General features: G+C 48.4%; 3 protein-coding genes and 1 long non-coding RNA gene across 4 annotated transcripts; 1 reads left to right on the forward strand and 3 right to left on the reverse strand.

Moving 5' to 3' along the window:
• Positions 1-154: 154 nt before the first annotated feature.
• On the reverse strand, positions 155-7,832 carry afg3l1 (AFG3-like AAA ATPase 1). Its single transcript, XM_076028792.1, has 15 exons — positions 7,589-7,832; positions 6,676-6,760; positions 6,528-6,592; positions 6,237-6,386; positions 6,089-6,160; positions 5,182-5,306; positions 4,828-5,098; positions 3,888-4,179; positions 3,277-3,384; positions 3,051-3,176; positions 2,840-2,950; positions 2,616-2,731; positions 2,095-2,295; positions 1,781-1,975; positions 155-1,012 (listed from the first exon to the last, which is right to left on the reverse strand). The coding sequence occupies exons 1-15, from the start codon at positions 7,718-7,720 to the stop codon at positions 785-787; spliced, it is 2,277 nt and encodes a 758-aa protein (XP_075884907.1). The 5' UTR covers positions 7,721-7,832; the 3' UTR covers positions 155-784.
• Positions 7,833-8,443: 611 nt separating this feature from the next.
• LOC142890044 (5-hydroxyisourate hydrolase-like) lies at positions 8,444-9,548 on the reverse strand. Its single transcript, XM_076028794.1, has 3 exons — positions 9,412-9,548; positions 8,961-9,096; positions 8,444-8,660 (listed from the first exon to the last, which is right to left on the reverse strand). The coding sequence occupies exons 1-3, from the start codon at positions 9,546-9,548 to the stop codon at positions 8,571-8,573; spliced, it is 363 nt and encodes a 120-aa protein (XP_075884909.1). The 3' UTR covers positions 8,444-8,570.
• On the forward strand, positions 8,525-10,360 carry LOC142890045 (uncharacterized). Its single transcript, XR_012927039.1, has 3 exons — positions 8,525-8,649; positions 9,344-9,569; positions 9,700-10,360. It is a non-coding gene; the product is annotated as an uncharacterized LOC142890045 (long non-coding RNA).
• Positions 10,361-13,907: 3,547 nt separating this feature from the next.
• On the reverse strand, positions 13,908-16,956 carry myod1 (myogenic differentiation 1). Its single transcript, XM_076028795.1, has 3 exons — positions 16,129-16,956; positions 15,426-15,507; positions 13,908-14,823 (listed from the first exon to the last, which is right to left on the reverse strand). Exons 1-3 carry the CDS (start codon positions 16,777-16,779, stop codon positions 14,597-14,599), a joined length of 960 nt encoding a protein of 319 aa, XP_075884910.1. The 5' UTR covers positions 16,780-16,956; the 3' UTR covers positions 13,908-14,596.
• Between the last annotated feature and the right edge of the window lie 1,184 nt (positions 16,957-18,140).

Raw genomic sequence — 18,140 nt, forward strand, 5'->3', positions numbered from 1 at the left:
GGAGTTTAAACTCTCCCTGCAGCAAATGGCCAATCAATTCAGTTCAGAGCTGCCAAGTTCACCAGCGACGCCCGTGATTGGACGGTGGGCGGAGCCAGGCCGACCCCCTCAACTGCTGGAGTATCAGGAAGGAACAACAAGCAACAGGACAGTGTGTGGACACATGGTGTTTAATCAGTCAGCAGAAAAGCACCAACAAAAGACAGGATGTGGTCTCCGTCATGGTAGAGGAGGTGGCGTTTGACATTTCATCAGTCAGTCGGTCGGAGGAGGACATTGAAAAGGTTTCACTCAGAGACTGAATCAGAAAATCCTTCGTCATCACTCGGCTGGTGAACAAGCAGCTTCCTGTTGTGGTAAAAAGTCTAAAAACTGACAGAGAGTCCAGCAGTAACCTGATAATCTGTTTAAAAAAAAAAAAAAATTCCAAAACTATAATTTTACTTCAAGTCGGATCAAAAATATTAAAATTCTTTAAAAAAAAACAAACAAAAAAAAACCCACACTTTAAAAATTCATTTTCTTTTGCTTCCTAGAATAAATACAAATTCAAATCAGTCTTTCTGCGCTGTGGAAACGCTTCAGCCGGCGTTCAGGAACGTTTAACGGTTGGTCTCTTGGTTTGGGCGTCTACATCGGTACATCGGCGTGGGAGGAGCCTCCACGCCCCCGCCCCTCTGAAACACTGGCAGAAGAAGAGTCACTCCTTTTGCTGCTGCAGTGGCGAGCGGCGGCCACCGGGTGGGGGCGGGGGGCGGTGTTGGTGAGAAGGCAGCGGCGCCCCTCAGACAGCCTGCTGCTTCTCCTGAGCCTCGGCCGCGTCCTCGGCGCCGCCCCCCCTCTCCTGGTTCCAGTCCTGGAGGCCCTGCGGCAGGCTGGTGTCCTCCTCGAAGCTGCCGGTTCCCTCCACAAACTCCTCGTAGGTGGATTTCTCCTGGAAGGGCCGCGGGCCCAGAAGCTCCAGCATGTCAGCCTTGTCCAGCACCTCCTTCTCCAGGAGGCGGCTCCCCACCTGGCCGCACCACGTCACATGACATCGTTAACAGACAGGTTTACGCCCCCATAAGCACCTACCCCATTTTTCAATAAAGAAAAAAAAAACTGAAAATGAGTTATTTTGAGATTTTCTTGTTTTTTTCAGAAATATAAATATAGATATAAATAAAGAACAACAGGCTGAATAGGACACAGCACGTCGTTCAAGCAGCCATCTGAACCCGTTCATCCAGCTCTGCCCATCTTGTGTTTAGGCCTGCGATTATTTTTAGTTTTCTTCAGTGCAACAAGAGGAACCTCCGCTTCTTCGCCAGTCCCTCACAAATTTCTCAATCACTCAAAACTTTCTTTCTGCAGCTCGATTGTAAATTCCGGCTGCACATTTTACTACCTGCAGCTTGCAATCTGCAGAATAGGATTTTCTTTTCTTTCTTAATGTTTAAATTAATTTTCAGTGGTACAGGAGTTGTCACAAGCCTAGAGCGCCCTCTCATGGCTGTAGCTAATGTTTACTCCTTGGTCGTGTCAGTCAGTGTGAATTAGCATTTAAAACAATGTGAAATGATATATTTTAATATGCAAGTCACACCTGAGCATGAGTCGCATGAGAAGCCAAACTAAGAAGAAAAAAAAGTGTGACTTACAGTCCGGAAAATACAGTAAATAAAAAAAACGAAACATGATATTATGGTAAAAGAATATTATAATTAGAAAATAAACTAATTTAAATTAAACAAAATCAGGTGAACAATCAGCCATGTCGCGATGACCTGCAGCGCCTCACCTTGTCCACTAGGGGCTTCTTGTCCTGGACGAGCTGCCTGGTGGCGGCGTACGCTCGCTCCACCAGATCTCGGACCTCCTGGTCGATGAGCTCGGCCGTGGCCTCGCTGTAAGGCTTCTCCGTGACCACCTCGCCCTGCCGTGGCAGGTCGAACGACACCTGGCCCACCTTGTCGCTCATGCCAAACTGCACCACCTGCAGGCCGAGACGGGCGCAACAACAGCGACAGCGGCGGTGAAGATGACATGGCCTGCACGTGTGTGTGTGTGTGTGTGTGTGTGTGTGTGTGTGTGTGGGGGGGGGGGGGGGGGTACCTGGGCGTAGGCCGACTGCGTGACCTTCCTGAGGTCGTCCTGGGCGCCGGTGGTGACGCGGCCGAAGAAGACCTCCTCGGCCACGCGGCCCCCCAGCATCATGCACATCCTGTCGAAGAGCTGCTCCCGGCTGTACAGGTACTGCTCCCTGGGCAGGTACTGGGCGTAACCCAGACCCTTCCCCCGCGGGATGATCGACACCTGGGGACCAGGACACACGGAGGGAGGGGGAAAGAGAGAGAGAGAGAGAGAGAGAGAGAGAGAGAGAGAGAGAGAGAGCGAGCGAGCGAGAGGGACAGAGAGAGACAAACCGAGAAAGAGACAGAGCGGGACAAAAAGAGAAATTCACATTCACAACAACTTATTAACATTCTAAAGCAATGCCAAATACAAACAGCTCAAGAAAGAAAGATTGAAAATAAAAAAACCAATCAGAGGAGAAGGACAGAGGACGACTGGTAACTGCTTCGCTGTTTCCTTGCTAAATGGAGTGAGTGCATGGGTGTGTGTGACCTCCTGACCTTCAGCAGGGGGTCGGCGTGCTGCAGGAACCAGCCCACCACGGCGTGGCCGGCCTCGTGATAGGCCACCGTCTTCTTCTCGGTGGGCTGCAGGACCTGCGTCTTCTTCTCCAGACCTGGACCACAACCAGGGAGCAGCGGGGGGGGGATTGCATCAGAGTGACGTCATTGGAGGTTGGCCCGAGCGGGGGAGGGGTTAGTCAGGGGTTGGTCAGGGCACCCACCTCCGATGACGCGGTCGATGGCCTGCTCAAAGTGTTTGCCGTTGACGGCGGCGTCCAGGTGTCGGGCGGCGATCAACGCCGCCTCGTTGCACACGTTGGCGATGTCGGCCCCTGATTGACAATGAAGACGACGACAACAGCGGCGTTAGACGTCAGAGCTCACCGGCACCCTCTGCTGGCTGCAGCCACAACAGCGGCAGCTGAGACCTACCGGTGAATCCGGGCGTGGCCGCCGCCATCCTCCTGGCCAGCGCGTCCTTATCCATGCTGGGGTCCAGTTTGATCGGCCGCAGGTGGACCTTGAAGATGGAGGCCCGGCCCTTGATGTCTGGAGGACCTGAGGTCCGGTGAGAGAGAGTCGGGTGGGGGGGGGGGGGAGACCGTCAGCTCTGAAGCCAGGGCAGCGGGTGAAGATGCTGGTGGGTCGCGTTCCGTACCGATGTAGATCTGTCTGTCAAAGCGACCCGGCCTCATCAGGGCCGGATCCAGGATGTCGGGTCTGTTGGTCCCAGCCAGGACCACCACGTTGGTGGCCGTGTTGAAACCTGCGTTTGAAGAAGAAGGAGAAAAAACAAAACAATTGATGAGGACGAGGAGGAGAAAGAGGAGGAAGAGACAGTAGAAAGAGGAGGAGGGGGGGTGAAGGTGGAGGAGTGGAGGGAGGAGGAGAAAGAGGAAGAGGAGAAAGAAGAGGATTAAAAGATGGAGGAGAAGGAGAGAGAGTAGGAGGAGGATAAGGGAGAGTAAGAGGAGGAGGAGAGAGGAGAAAAGAGGAGGAGGAAGGGGAGAAGGAGAAAAAGGTGGAGGTGAAAGAGGAGGAAAAGCAGGAGGAGAAAGAGGAGGAGCAAGAGGCATCGGTGGTGGAGGAGGAGGAGGAGGAGGAGGAGGCAGAAGAATAAGAAGGGCAGGAAGAGGAGGAGAAATGAGGTAGAGGAGAAGGAGGTGGAAGTAGAGAGGGAGAAGAAGGATGAGCAGGAGCAGGAGGAGGAGAGGATGAGCGCCAGACACTCCAGACAGTGTGAGAAGGTCCAGGTGGCGCTGCTCTCACCGTCCATCTCCACCAGCAGCTGGTTCAGCGTGTTCTCCTGCTCGCTCTGCCCGCCGAAGTTGCCCCCGCCCCTCTTCCTGCCCACGGCGTCGATCTCGTCGATGAAGAGGATGCAGGGGGCGTTCTTCCTCGCCATGGAGAACATGTCCCTCACCCGGGCGGGGCCCACGCCCACAAACATCTCCAGGAACTCCGAGCCGTTGACGGTGATGAAGGGGACGTTGGCCTCGCCGGCCGTGGCCTTGGCCAGGAGGGTCTTCCCCGTGCCGGGGGGTCCGGAAAGCACCGCGCCCTGCAGACACGCACGCATACAATATTTAGACATGTGGATGAACATGTGTGTGTATATGATGTACACACACACACACGCACACACTTAAATAACGAGAGCTTCCTGAATATTTCATTGGAACTCATGTTGGCCAGTCTGCCACCGACTACTTTTATCCCACACTTAATTTTTTTTTCCATTTTCCTTTTCACCCAAACGGTAAAAGCAGATGGCTCCATAGCTCCATTCAAGCCAGGCTCCAGGCCGTGCATCACAACAAGTGGCGCTGTCGCAGAGACATGACGTCACGCACTGCACGCTACGCTGGACGACGCCTCGGCTCCGACGCCGTTGCTACAGCAGCCTGTCAGATGGGTCAATAATGTGGCCCAGTGTGAACAGAGCCACATGAAATTTGGACACTTGCGAAAAAAAAACAGTGTGGACGGTCACCCCTGAAAATCAGATTTGAATCAGATTCGCCTGCAGTCTGAACGCAGCTTTACGAAATAAAAGTTGACCGACTGACTGACAATGAAGGAGCGCAGAGAACTAAAGGCGTTGAAGGCACTGAAGGCCTTTCATCTGCTCCTGATTGGCTCCCTGGACACACGCCCAGCGTTCGGCAGGACGCACACAACACTTGCGACCAGAAGGGGGCGCGGTCACCTTGGGGATCTTGGCGCCCAGGTCCTGGTACTGCTGCGGGTTCTTCAGGAAGTTGACAAACTCCAGGATCTCCAGCTTGGCCTCCTCGCAGCCGGCCACGTCGCGGAACTTGACCTCGATGTTGTCCTTCATCATCTTGGCCGTGGACTCGCTCATGCTGAAGGGGCCGCCCCTGCCGCCGCCGGGGCCGCCGCCCATGGGCCCCCGCCGCAGCGTGAGGAGCAGGAAGCCAATGAGCAGCACGGTGGGGATCAGGCTGAGCAGGAAGGAGCTGCGGACACAGAGGAGGGAGGGAGTGAGGGAGGGTCAAAGGTCGCCGAGGGGGGACCGACCGGGAAGAACGGGGACACCCACCCGTCGCTCTCGCTGCTGTAGACGACGGCGGGCCGGTGCGACGGCTCCAGGCCCAGCTCGGCGTGCGCCGTCTCCAGGTTCCTCTCGAAGGAGTCCACGCTGCCGATGTTGAACCACACGTAGCTCTGCAACACCAGCAGGGCAGCGCTTCAGTTGGTTTGAGTAACGACTGGCTAATGGACTGGCAACCAGCAGGGCTACTTTCTTTCTTTAGTGTCTCACACAGGAGGCCAGCAAGTCGATGCCTGAAAACATCTACGTGACTGTTTTTAATCATCCTGATTGTCGCTGTAGTTGTTTGTATTTACTCAATGTCGTCAGTGTGACCTTCTAACAGTCGGCCTGTTAACCATACTACATCAGCTGGTTCCCACTGTGCCCAGGTCAGGGGTCAGGATTACATTACATTTCCATCTTTGAGTGTTTCCACCAAGAACAAAATACAGCCAATCATCAAGTTAGAAATACATGTTAAAATTAAAAAATGGGCCAAATATGAGAATTTGTTCCCACAAATTAATATTTTGCAGGAACAAATTAATATTTTAATGGGGACGAATCAGCACCCCCCCGCATTTCATGTCTGGGACTCCGTAGTACATCAATCAACAAAGATATTATGGCTTGAGATGCTGTCGTGTGGAAGCAAGAGAGACGTTTTGTCAAACTGCCCCCCATTCCCACTGTGGGATGGCCCGAGAGTGGCCACGCCCACCACTGGCCTCCATGCGGCTGCGACCCTGCTGGCAGGACTCTCCATTAAATAGTGCTCGAGTCACAGGACTGGCAGATCGAGTTGGTGGTCAGCAGGTTAGCATGCGGCGCGAGTGACCTTGAAACAACCTTTCTTGATGTTTTCCTCTTTTTTTTAGGCCCCTTTTTATCATCTTGCCACGTTCCCTCTCACCGTGTCAGCGTCGGCTCCCGGCACCAGGATGACCCGGACGTACTGCTTGTTGACGACCTCCAGCCGGTCCACCTGGAGACACACGCGCACACTTTCAGCTCCGCGCTCGGACCCGTGCGACTCGCACTCAAGCCCTCCCGCTCCTCACCACTCCTCTGCTGATGTAGCGATGGACAAAGTCCTTCCAGCTGATCTCTCTGCCGTTGTCCCTGAAATAGAGGTAGAGCAGAACCGAGCCCAGGCCGGCCGCCGTCACCGCCAGGTAGCGGAAGTCCTTCTCATCCCAGGGGACGTCCCCCTGCAGAGTCACAGCGGGAAGCGTCGTCAAATTATTTAAAATTCTCTCATTTTCAGAAAAAAAACAAGAAGAAAAACAACATCAACCTGATCCATGAGTTCAGACAAATTGACCCAAAAAAAAATCCAACACTGGACTGACCTTTTGCAGACGGCTCCACCAGTCCTTGGCTCCTCCTCCTTTCTTTCCTCCTCCCCCTTTTCCATCTAGAAACACAGCGAACTTCCTCACCTCTGATTCCTACACAACTTCAACTAACTTGATACACAACACACACACACTCACACACCTTTCGGGCCGGAGGCGAAGAGCCGCCGCTGAGCCAACTGGAACCTTCTGCAGGACAGGAAGTTGACTGGAGTGCGACACACACTCTGGGAGAGATCAGAACCAGCGGAGGGAATAAAAGTCACTCTGCTGACACACAAGTTGTCACCAGCTTCGACTGGTGCCGACAAACAAAACACTGACGAGCATGTTAGCTTCTGGCAACTCCATGAGAAATAGTGGAACTTCAATAAAATGTTAATATCAAACGAGAGATTGTGAATATGAGCGATGATGACCTGTTTCCCAGTCACACAATGAAATCAGCGTCTTATTGGTCCAGTGGCCAACAGCTGTGGAGTAGGACTCACAGGGTCACGTGGTCACCTGGTCACATAACATGATGTCTTCCGATCTATGAAATTTCAATTTCATAATTTTATATTTTACTTTAATTTAGAAAACTGAACACCCCACCATTTTTTTAAACATACATACAACTAAGGACAACAAAACTCTAAAGTCCCTCTTGAGACGAAAAACTGACCGTCGCTCACTATTACAAAGCGTTTCAAAGTCATTTATGGAAAACCAAAAAGATTATTTGAGGCATATGATCTCCAACCCGAATGAAAACCCGCCGTGAAAGCCAGCGGATAATTCGACGTGCTTACAGCTGCGGTGAATTAGACGCAGCTGGGACGCAAACAACTCCAAAAGTAAGTGGTTTTGTAACGGCGGCAGGTCAGGTGACGGACGGCTCTCGAGCTTCTTTCAGCGGCATCAAACCTCACTGAACATGACCTCCAGACACAAGTACAGGAAGGCTGAGGTCGGTAGGAGAACTACGCGACTCTTTTCTTTTTCTATAAACAAATAAATTAATTTGACAGACAACATGTCAGCGGCTGCGGCGGGGAGCCAACCCCACTCACCGGGGCAGCGTAGCTCCGGTACCCGGCAGCGAGGAGCCGAGCAGCCGTCGCCGTGGAGAGCCGGGCTCGGGTTCCCGCAGCCCGGCAGAGCGGCAGGACGGCCGCCGACAGAAGCCTCAGCAGCTGAACCATCCTCCCCGGTGCCACGCCAAACACAACGTCGAACCTTTAGCTCGTCCCGCCGGGGCTCATCCTGCGTTGCACACGCAGGTGTTATTGAGTCGGAGCAACAGCGTGAAATGTCAACGGGAGAATGACGTCACGTGCCGTGGGGGCTGCCTTTGTAGGTGCCTGTCCGAAAACCACAGGACTTTTGACAGGTTTATTGAAAGATGGCAAGAAAGTACTGTGAAGCTGTATTTATTGAAGGGTGAAAAGATAAGCCTGTTTGATTTTGAAGAATGTAAACTTGGCCAATTATTTCTAGTCGACTCTATACAACAGAGGCAACACACACGGGCGCCCTGGGGCTTAACTGCACGAGTCGTTTCTGATTGGCTAAGACGGAGACGGTCTAATCTCATGTAACTGTTACCAAAACACGGGGTGACTGTGCGTTTTGGTTTCTTTCCGACGATCCATCCTTCTTGCACCACTTTTAACTTCAGTGAAAGTAGAAAGAAGTTTAACCAATATGGTTTTGTACCATCTTGATCTTGTTTTTCTTTTTTTTAAATAAACTTTAACGTTTATATTTTTTATTGATAACTGGTCCGTTTTCGTTAACCTTTTAAGGTTCAGGTTGCCTGATCGGATGTATCAAATAATCATAAACTTGTGTTGAGACTCTTGGAAAAAGCATAGACATAAAACAAGCATCACATAGAAACAAAAATATTGTAATAGTCACGTCAGTCACTTTCCCCTCTAAGTTTATTTTCAGTGCGCAGTCTGGTTTGTACAAACATGGGACATGATGCTAAATGTCAATTCAAAATAGAAAATATACATTTAGAATTAAACAACAACCAAAAAGTGGCCTTCAGCTCCCCCTGTAGGTGCTGTAGGAGAAGCGACTCAGCAGCAAGGGGATGTGGAATCTCTGCTCCGCGTCACTGATGGTAAACACAACCTACACACACACACACACACACACACACACACACACACACACACACACACACACACACATGAAAACAAAGTATTCTCCATATAAAAATTAACATCCAGGATTTAAAACGTATATGCAACATAAGAATGTTAAAAAAAAAAAAATCACGTAAGTGTTTAAAAAATATTCAGGCATACATTACTTGTTTTAATCCAGACATGCTGAAAATGCTTATACGCTCAACAATTCAAAGTACTTTATCATTCACACTCACTGTAAATAAACAATGACACTCGTAATGCAACATTTCCTGGATCTCACCTCCACGTATGGGTGGAAGCAGCTACAACCGAGCTCCTCCCAGTACGAGCCAGTCTCAAAGCGCAGCTTGTACATGCCGGGGATGAAGGCTTGGCGGCTGACTAATCCTGGACAGCGGCCGTCTTCATTGGTCGTCCTGAAAATCATTAAACTGCTGAGCGGCCGAACCGAGGCAAGGAATCATTAACGGTTGTCATCCTGAGAAATAACCTTCTCAACAAACAATCTGCACTTTTGTCTGCAGCACAGAAATCCCCAGATCATCAACACACACACACACACACACACACACACTGGAGCTGACTCCCACTATTCTCCTAAAAGATTCAGCTCTCTGAACCGGCTTATCATCACTTTTCTGAAGGGAAGCGGGTTTAAATGAGCATACAAGATGTGTTGAGAAAGTAGGTGGGGACAAGTGGAGACCAGTGGAGGAAGCAGAAGAAGTTACCCAACACTCAGCAGGTTCCAGACTACCAGCCTGGAGTCGAGGCGGTGCAGGCTGAGGGCCATCCTGGCCGCCGGGATGCCGTCGGCCGTGTTGAGGACGTGAGTGGTCAGGGGGCCGGGCTCTGTCACCGCTGCCATGGTTCCCTGCGGACAGGCGAGGTCAGTCAGTCTGGACTTCCACTCTGTGACCTCTGTCTTCCACTGAAGGGCACATGGCATGAAGAGGTCCCTCAAATCTCTCTCAAATCTCAATCCCCCCCCCCCGCCTCTGCCTGCCTCCATCACACAGGGAGAAGAGACACCCGTCTGCAGCTCAGGGCAAAAGCAAGATCAGCCGACACAGCACACTTTAAGTGGGGCTAGCAGAGAAAATTAAATGGACGTGCAACATAAGTGTAGATCTTTAAAGAAAAAAAAATCCACAATTTTGGAGCAAATTGAAGCCTAGCCCCCGCCCCCTGAATGAAATCTGTACAGATAATCTTTGGAACAGGAATTTCTGGAACTTTTTCTACTTCTTTCGATAGATATATAGATGAATACTTTATTAATCTCCAAAAGAGATTTACAGAAATTGATGCTGCACGGATCAAATGCCCCGGGACCCGCTGGAACCCACTGGAACCCCGCCCCTAACCCCCAGGCCCTGCCAGTTGTGTTCTGACGGCAGTCTTACCTTTCGGCCGCAGCGTCTCTTTCACTCAGCTCCCAAAAGTGACCCAACCGGTTTCTGTCATAACTGCGCTCGCTCTCGCTCAGCCTCTTACCCAGCGTGCACTGCGGACGGAGGCTGTGTCAAAGGTTGTCCTGACACCCGTGAATCATTAGAACCTCTCCTCCCCCCAACCAAAGGGGAGGGGTGACGAGAGCCGTTGTTTGATTTGGAGCCACTCGGCTGTTTGTCTGCGTGATAACGACCAACTAATTCAATTAAACTGTAAAAATTCGGACCTTTCCTGCCTGAACCACTGCCTTCTTTTAAAGCGTCATCATTTCAAGTCAGCTCACTGAGTTCAAGGTGTAACACTTGCAAGAAAACTGAAAGAAAACTGAAAAACAATTTAAATAATATACATTAAGATTTGTTTTGACTTGATATAACTTTAAAATATATACATTGAGAACATTTTTGTTTTGTTTGTTTTAATTTGGACTGGACTGGTTTGAAGGCTGACTAATGCACCAGCATATGAATAAAGAACCTTTGTTTTTCTTCCCGTCAGGAGAAAACTAAAAACATTAGATTGATTTAATCAATCAATCTGCAGTTAATTTACTGGGTCATTTATTGATCCAGTAAATCAACGGCAGATTTCAGAAAACACATTAAATTTTTATTCAAATATTTTCCAAATAAAACTTTAAAGCAGATACAACACAAGCGCACTTATGAGAATAAGAATAAGAATTAGAGGAAGAAGAAGGAAAATCTCTCACACACACACACACACACACACACACACACACACACGCACACACACACACACACTGTCTGCCCACACATAACACCATCAGGTTACAACAATAAAATGTGATAAGCACAGATAAGGAGTTGGGTCCAAAACGGGAAGCAAGGTAATACACTTTATTGAAATGAATCGCACTATCTTTATGGAGCAGTAGCATAACGTCCCACGTCTGCGATTGGCTGATGAGCCAGTGAAAGGATATTAAACTGTTCTGCAAAGCACACAAAGCAAAAATAAAAACCAGTCCCGGTTGCCCAATCAGAGTTGTAGATCAAACAGTGGATCAGTGGTCAGCGACGCGACTCTGTGACCTGACAAACAGACGAGAGATGACATCAGAGGTGTTTGCAGGTCATGTGAGGGATTTTCCACCATGGCCCCCAGCAGAGGGAGAACGTCCCGGGGGAAAAAGTCTTGGAGGGGAGGAGCTTGGAAAAAGAGTCTTCATCGAAAATAGAATAAGAAGAGAAAAATAGCTTCAACAACTTCTTCTAACGAAATCCTGCTCGTCTTCAACAGGCTCTGTACTTTGTACAAACCTGCCGGATTTACTGAGTTCCCCCCTTTAGTCAAGATAAGCTTTGACTCTGTGTGGCATTTTTCGCACACACACACACAGAGGGAGAAGAAGGTGAAAAAAGAGAGAGGTGGAGGGTGGGTTTGGCAACTATTATTTTACTGGAGGGCGACGCAGTGGTTAGCACTGTTGTTGTGGTATAGAGAGCGCCAAACGTGGCCCTCAAAAATATAACATTGAAGTCCAGTCATAAAGAGGGGTGATGTTGAAACATTCAGTGTCCTGATGTTGTGTAGAGTCTCAGCAAACAGGTGGAGGGGCCAAGGCTGTGGCTGTGTCTCAATTCAGGGTTTGAATCCTCCGAAGCCTGCGTTTGAAGGCCGCTTACATCATAGCACTGCGCGAAGGCTTTGTCCCAACACACTAAAATTGGAAGGATGCTCCAAACGCACGCGAGGCCCGCGAGCCAAATGCGGCCCGCCAACTGATTTTAAGTGGCCCGTGGCTTATCTCATTGTGGCTCGCCAATCGGTATTTAATCAAACAAGCTGACTTTGCAATTTTTCTGCTCACCTCGCAATGGCAGCACTTCCAGCCAGCGAGACGGAACCGAGGACCCACCGCTGGCTGCCGCCGCACCCTCAGCACACTTCTGATCCTCCCTTAACATCACTTTCAGCTGTAGAGAGAAGAAGAGACAGCAGGAGGCACTACTCACAGCTCAGTCCTTGAACGCACCATCAGAGAGACTTTTACTGTTTATGGAGACGATGGATTCACTGCTGAGAAGAACCAATATCTCAGTCACATGTTCACAATTCCATAGTGGATCACTGAGATCCACAGCCACAAGGGGTTTCCTGTTGTCACTGTGCAGCAGAACAGGATCCACCTCAGATTCACTCTGTGACTGCAGCCTCAGAGGAGCTGCTAACACAGCAGGGCTAACAAGACCTCTCTCTCTCTCTCTCTCTCTCTCTCTCTCTCTCTCTCTCTCTCTCTCTCTCCCTCTCTCTCTCTGTCTCTCTCTTCTTCTGGCCCTCACTCACTCAGTGTTCTCCAGGGCCAGGTCCCAATCTGAGCACAGATCTTCCTTGTCCCTTGACACTTCTTCCAGCTATATCCCTGAGGTGCTTAAAGGCCAGCCGCAAGACGTTGTCCCTCCAGAGGGTCCTGGATCTCTCTCTGGGTCTCCTCCTGGTGGGACAGGTCCTAAACACCTCCCTGGGTCCAGCTACCATCCAAAACAGATGCCCGGTTCTACTCTGAGCTCCTCCTGGGTGACAGAGTTCCTCAGGGAGAGCCCTGCCTCCCTGCGGAGGAAACCCATTTGTACTGCTTGTATCCAAGATCTTGTCCTTTCCGTCATGACCCAGAGCTCGGAGAGTTTAACCCAACACTTCTAAATCAGTTCTGATTCAGAGGTGCTGGTCCTCATCAACAAAATCACAACCCACGTGGACTGGATGAGTAAACTGCACACAAGGTTCTTCACCTTTTCAGAGTGGCTTCGGCTTGGTGTATTGTATGAGTCAACAACCTCTGGGCACCAAGCCTCTGCTTCCTCCGCAGAAGGTGTGTCGGTAGGATTGAGGACATGCTCAAAGTATTCTTTCCACCGTTCTGTTCCACTGCGTTAGCAAGCTGGCTAATATTAGCATCAGTGTGACATCAGTTAGCAACACTGTTGTTAGCAGCACTTACTTTGTTGTCTTGGCATGGGTTGGAAATGGCTGGCTGTCCGTGAAGACACGGATATATATGCAGTTCTAAGGGGTGGCCACACTGGGGCGCCACAGCTAAGTCCGTTGTAGCTTCCACGGGGGCGCCTCATCCGGAAAAAGACTTTTAAATAAACGGAAGACCCAAGAAATATCTGGTGACACAAGCTTCAGAGGGAAGAAGTGTGCAGAATAAAAATGACTTTGAAATGAATGAATGCAAAGTCAATTTAGCCAATTTAAAAGGTAAATAAGTTGTTTTGGTCAGCGTGGGGAGGGAACGATAAAATGTCATGTTGCTTTTAAAATAAAAGCCTGAAGAGTTTGTAAATATAATCTGCTAAATTCCACTTCCTACTGCTCCTCAGGTGACCCCGCGTAACCCTGTGTTGCAAGACAACTTTGGTGCCAGTCTGAAGGTAAACTAATAATAATAATAATAATAATAATAATAATAATAATAATAATAATAATAATAATAATAATAATAATAATAATAATGAAATGTTCTGTCTTTTTGTCATCATCAAGCATTATGATTATTTAATTATTATTATTATTATTATTAGTAGTAGTAGTATTATTATATAAATAATAATAATAATAATAATAATAATAATAATAATAATAATAATAATAATAATAGGAAGAAGAAGAAAAAACATAAATTCGATGTCTTCAGTGCTGGAAAAGCTTCGGTGCCGGAGACGCTGTGACTATTTTCATTGAAAAATGAAAATCTAAAAAAAACCCCAAACAAACAAAAAAAAAAAAAGCCAAGTCATGCCAGTTTTGTATAAATAAGTATTTTCATTTATTCCTCAACAGACCGTCACTCATTTTTCCAGACGTATAAATATAAAGTTTAACATTTTTTTCCCACAACAAACAGAAGCACGTAACGACGGGTACATTAAATACATAATTATAATACTTTTCGTGGCAACAAATCGGCTCTTATTTACAACTCTATGTACACAAGCAAACTGGAAATGGTCCTCCGCTGCAGCGAGGGAGGCAGAGAGTCCAGGCGGTTCCGGGAGAAGCTCGGACCTCGACCTTCAGGCCGTCGGCTGGACGCAGTGGAGGAATGTTTGGAGGGTCGCTGGCTATTTTCTTTTCTGCTTCTTTTTTTGTCGCCTCCGTCCATTTTTTTTGTGTTTGATTTTCGTTTCATTTGGAAGGGAAATCCGTGCGAGTCCGGTTTCGTCCAGACAACGACTGAACTGGGCTGAGTGGCTGTGAATGTTCTGTCCTGTTAACACTTCATTTCCCAGCATTCAGTGGTTGCAACTTCAAGGAGGGGAGGGGTTATAATGAGGGATCATTTCTGCCAAACAATTTGAAAGTTTGTCATTTTTCGTCATTATTATTATTATTATTATTATTACTCTTTTGGAATGAAAAATTAAGTTTTGAAAATATGTGTGTTGCTCTGCGGGGCTGCTGTGTGTCCGAGGAAGGACGCCCTCCGTCCGTCTACAGGACCTGGTAGATGAGGCTGGGGTCCTGGCTGGCGGTCGGCGACGGGTCCCGGACCGGTCCCGGGGCCTCCAGGGCCTCCGGGACCGACTCTGAGGGCCTCGGGGAAGCGGGGCAGTCGGCCGTGGGCAGCAGGCTGCCGCTGTCGGTGGAGATTCGCTCCACGATGCTGGACAGACAGTCCAGGCTGGAGACCACCGAGCTGCGCTCGCTCTTCACACCACCTGCAGGTCGGAACATAAAGGGAGATTATTTTTCTGTTTTCTGTTCTGGGACGTGGAAATATCCTGTAGAGAGATAGTATGAGAAAGGTTTGGATCCCACCATCCTTCTTCATTTGTTATGTTCAAAAATGTTCAAAATTATTCTGATATAATTTTAAAAGATTTTTTTTTTTTAATATATATGTATATATATATATATATATATATATATATATATATATATATATATATATATATATATATATATATATATATATATATATATATATATATATATATTAGTTTCATAAGACTCAGTTTTAGAAATAAGTCGAGATAAAAAAAAAATAACTACAAATTCGTACTTGATTTTAACAATTAAATCAAATAAAATCGAAATCAATGAAAATTATATATAATAATACGAAAGTTTGGCTCAGATTTTCTCATTTAATTGCTAGAAGTTGATCTTCTTTCATTTCTGGTTCGTTTAGATTTTACTTTGGCTCACAGATTGTTTTAACAATATTACATCCAACCATGATTTGTAATAATAATAATAATAATAATAATAATAATAATAATAATAATAATAATAATGGTTTTCGCCTCCTATTTCTCACCGTTTGGGGTCTCGGAGAAATAAGAGCTTCTGTCGTAACTTCCTGTCCTCTTGGACTGACAGCTGGGTCCGTTGTAATCCGTCTGCGGAGGAAAGGCAGAGAAGGTTCATTATAACAAACCAACTTCACAAAGTGTTAATGAAACAAGGATCATAATAAAATTTTCGAGAGAAAAAAACCAAACAAATATTCGACAGGGGGGAAAAAAGGAAAGAATTTAACAGTGCTGGTAAAATTTGTGAAGTTTAATCATTTGGCACGGAGGAATTCTGACGGAAGATAAAGGATAAAAAAAAAAAAAGATAAAATCTCGAGAATGAAAATCGGATTTTTAAAACATTAAAAAAAAAATTGCAGAAGATGCATTTTAATATTAAACCTAGCATTATAATACACGTGTCTTTGTGTTTATCTCGCGATTTTTGAATAATTTAGTTTTGAAATATTTATGTAATTTCTTTTTCCTGTTGTGCTTTTTTGTTGTTTTTTTGTTTTATTTCGTTTGCCCCGTTCACTGTTGCCCCAACATTTGATTTCAAATCAAAATTTCTATGACTTTAAATGCCGATGTCACCCATCTGCGGCTGCAAACGTATAAAAGTCGCAGCAAAATAGAAAATGAAACGGAAAAAATATCCAAAACGAGACCAGGGTGCGTCTGCCGGCGCGTACAAACGCGCATCGCCGCCGCTGCCGCACTCACCATGCCGTCGGAGCAGTTGGAGCGCGGGCTGGACGCGTCCGAATCCCCGCTGTAGTGCTCCAGCACCGGGTAGAAGCCGTCGTCCTGGCCGCCGCCGCCGCGCAGCAGCGCCTGCAGCGACTCGATGTAGCTGATGGCGTTGCGCAGGATCTCCACCTTGGGCAGCCGCTGGTTGGGGTTGGCGCTGGTGCAGCGCTTCAGCGTCTCGAAGGCGTCGTTGACCTTGCTGAGCCGCCGGCGCTCCCGCATGGTGGCCGCCTTGCGCCGGTCCGCGTTGGTGGTCTTGCGCTTGCAGGCCTTGCAGGCCCACAGCAGGCAGCGGCCCGCCTGGTGGTGGCCGCTGGGCGCGCGCACGTGCTCGTCGTCCTCGGTGTCGGCGCGGTGGTGGTGGTGGAGGTGGCTGTGGCTGTGGTTGTGGTTGTGGTGGTGGTGGTGGTGCGACGACGACGGGGACGAGGAGGTGGACGAGGGCGAGGGGGAGGCCGAGGAGGAAGTGTTGGAGGAGGAGTCGTCCGGCTTGAGCAGGCCCACAGGGACCAGCCGGGGGTCCAGGTCCTCGAAGAAGTGCATGTCGCTGGTGTTGAAGCACGGGTCGTCGTAGAAGTCATCGGCAGCGGGGATGGGGAAGGAGATATCCGACAGCTCCATCATTCAGTCCGAGAAGGAGGAGGAGGAGGAGGAGAAATCCACAGGAGGAGCCTTCAGCAGCAGCAGCAGCAGCAGCAGCAGCAGGATGAGGAGGAGGAGGAGGAGGAGGTGGAGGAGCAGCTCATCGACAGGCTGAGGAGGTTCTGGGGGAATGTCAAACTGGGTTCTGGTCCCTCAGCTGCTGACCTGGATCGTCTTATACCTGGGACGCCCGCTGGGGGGCGGCTCGCTTCGCTGACGTCCACTCGGGGCCTGGCCAATCACGGAGCGGCGGGAGGGGTTTACGACTTCACGGTAATTAGGGTACAATTACCCCCACCGCCGCCGCCGCCACCACCACACACACACACACGTCACCCCCTCATGCCTCACGGAGACCCAACAGGGGGTGCACGGGAATAATAATACTGTAAAATAATTTTTTGTTTTGTTTTTTAAAAAAAAGAAGGGAAGAAAATCACAGGAAATCTGGAGATTTTCTGGACTCTTTTTTTTTTTTTTGCCTCGGACACAATATCGTTTTAAAAGATTTGGAGGCTCAAATCTTTTAAAAGTGGGGGGAAATGAGCATGAAAAAGAACAAATTCAAAATGAGAATATCGATCACATGACCAGTGTAATTTTCTGTTACAGGATTATCTGTAACGAACTAACTCTGGATCCAGATTCAACAATTCCTACATAGATGCAAAGATAATGTTCACATTTGACAACACGAAACCTTTTTTATTCCATTTATAATACATGTTTAAAAATATTATATTTTTAAAATGCACATTTTTAATATATGCCATTATTTACGTTACACAGGAGGGGGGGAGGGGGGGCAGGGATGCTGGGAAAATGGGTGAAGACTGATGTTGCGACCTTTGACCTTCTTCCAGACCTCAATAATTAGCCATAATTCATAAAACACGTGACTGAAAACGAACGCGGTTCTCGCTCTGGGATTCCTCTGACCTTCACGAACAGCAGGCTGCAGTGCCCAGGGAGCCGCCACAAGGAGCCGCTGTAGACCCCGACCCCCCCCCCCCCCCCCCCCCCCCCCCAGTGTTGCCTGACAGGCGGACCTGGACGTGCTGCGTCCACCGAGTCCTCCACATAATATTCATCCGGAGTCACTTTCTATTCTATTCTGTTGAGTGTGTCCAGTTCTATTCAATCAATTTATGTTCTGTTCTATTCTATCCTGTTTTATTCTATCAGGTTCTATTCTGTTCTGTCCTTTTCAGTTCTAGTGAGTTCCAGTTATATTCCATCCTGTTTTATCATTTCTAGCTTGTCTTTTTCTACCCTATTCTATCGACTTCTATCCCAGTTTGCTTTATCCATTCTATCCAGTTTCATTCTCTGCTGTTCTGTCC

Source organism: Nelusetta ayraudi, unplaced genomic scaffold (genome assembly GCF_046127955.1).
Source record: "Nelusetta ayraudi isolate G7.1 ecotype Tasmania unplaced genomic scaffold, CSIRO-AGI_Nayr_v1 ptg000026l, whole genome shotgun sequence".
NCBI classification, from domain to species: domain Eukaryota; kingdom Metazoa; phylum Chordata; class Actinopteri; order Tetraodontiformes; family Monacanthidae; genus Nelusetta; species Nelusetta ayraudi.

What these genes read in the sequence shown, in the direction of transcription:
- afg3l1 (XM_076028792.1), bottom strand. Translation starts at nt 7,720, where the DNA reads ATGGTTCAGCTGCTGAGGCTTCTGTCGGCGGCCGTCCTGCCGCTCTGC. An exon ending in TGGGCGCCAAGATCCCCAAG is followed by an intron (nt 4,180 to 4,827) that starts GTGACCGCGCCC and finishes GCGTGTCTGCAG; the next exon opens with GGCGCGGTGCTTTCCGGACC. An exon ending in CATCGACCGCGTCATCGGAG is followed by an intron (nt 2,732 to 2,839) that starts GTGGGTGCCCTG and finishes GTTGTGGTCCAG; the next exon opens with GTCTGGAGAAGAAGACGCAG.
- LOC142890044 (XM_076028794.1), bottom strand. Translation starts at nt 9,548, where the DNA reads ATGGCAGCGGTGACAGAGCCCGGCCCCCTGACCACTCACGTCCTCAAC. An exon ending in TGGAACCTGCTGAGTGTTGG is followed by an intron (nt 9,097 to 9,411) that starts GTAACTTCTTCT and finishes AATGATTTTCAG; the next exon opens with GACGACCAATGAAGACGGCC. An exon ending in GCTTCCACCCATACGTGGAG is followed by an intron (nt 8,661 to 8,960) that starts GTGAGATCCAGG and finishes GTGTGTGTGTAG; the next exon opens with GTTGTGTTTACCATCAGTGA.
- myod1 (XM_076028795.1), bottom strand. Translation starts at nt 16,779, where the DNA reads ATGATGGAGCTGTCGGATATCTCCTTCCCCATCCCCGCTGCCGATGAC. An exon ending in CCAACTGCTCCGACGGCATG is followed by an intron (nt 15,508 to 16,128) that starts GTGAGTGCGGCA and finishes TTTCCTCCGCAG; the next exon opens with ACGGATTACAACGGACCCAG. An exon ending in TTTCTCCGAGACCCCAAACG is followed by an intron (nt 14,824 to 15,425) that starts GTGAGAAATAGG and finishes TCCGACCTGCAG; the next exon opens with GTGGTGTGAAGAGCGAGCGC.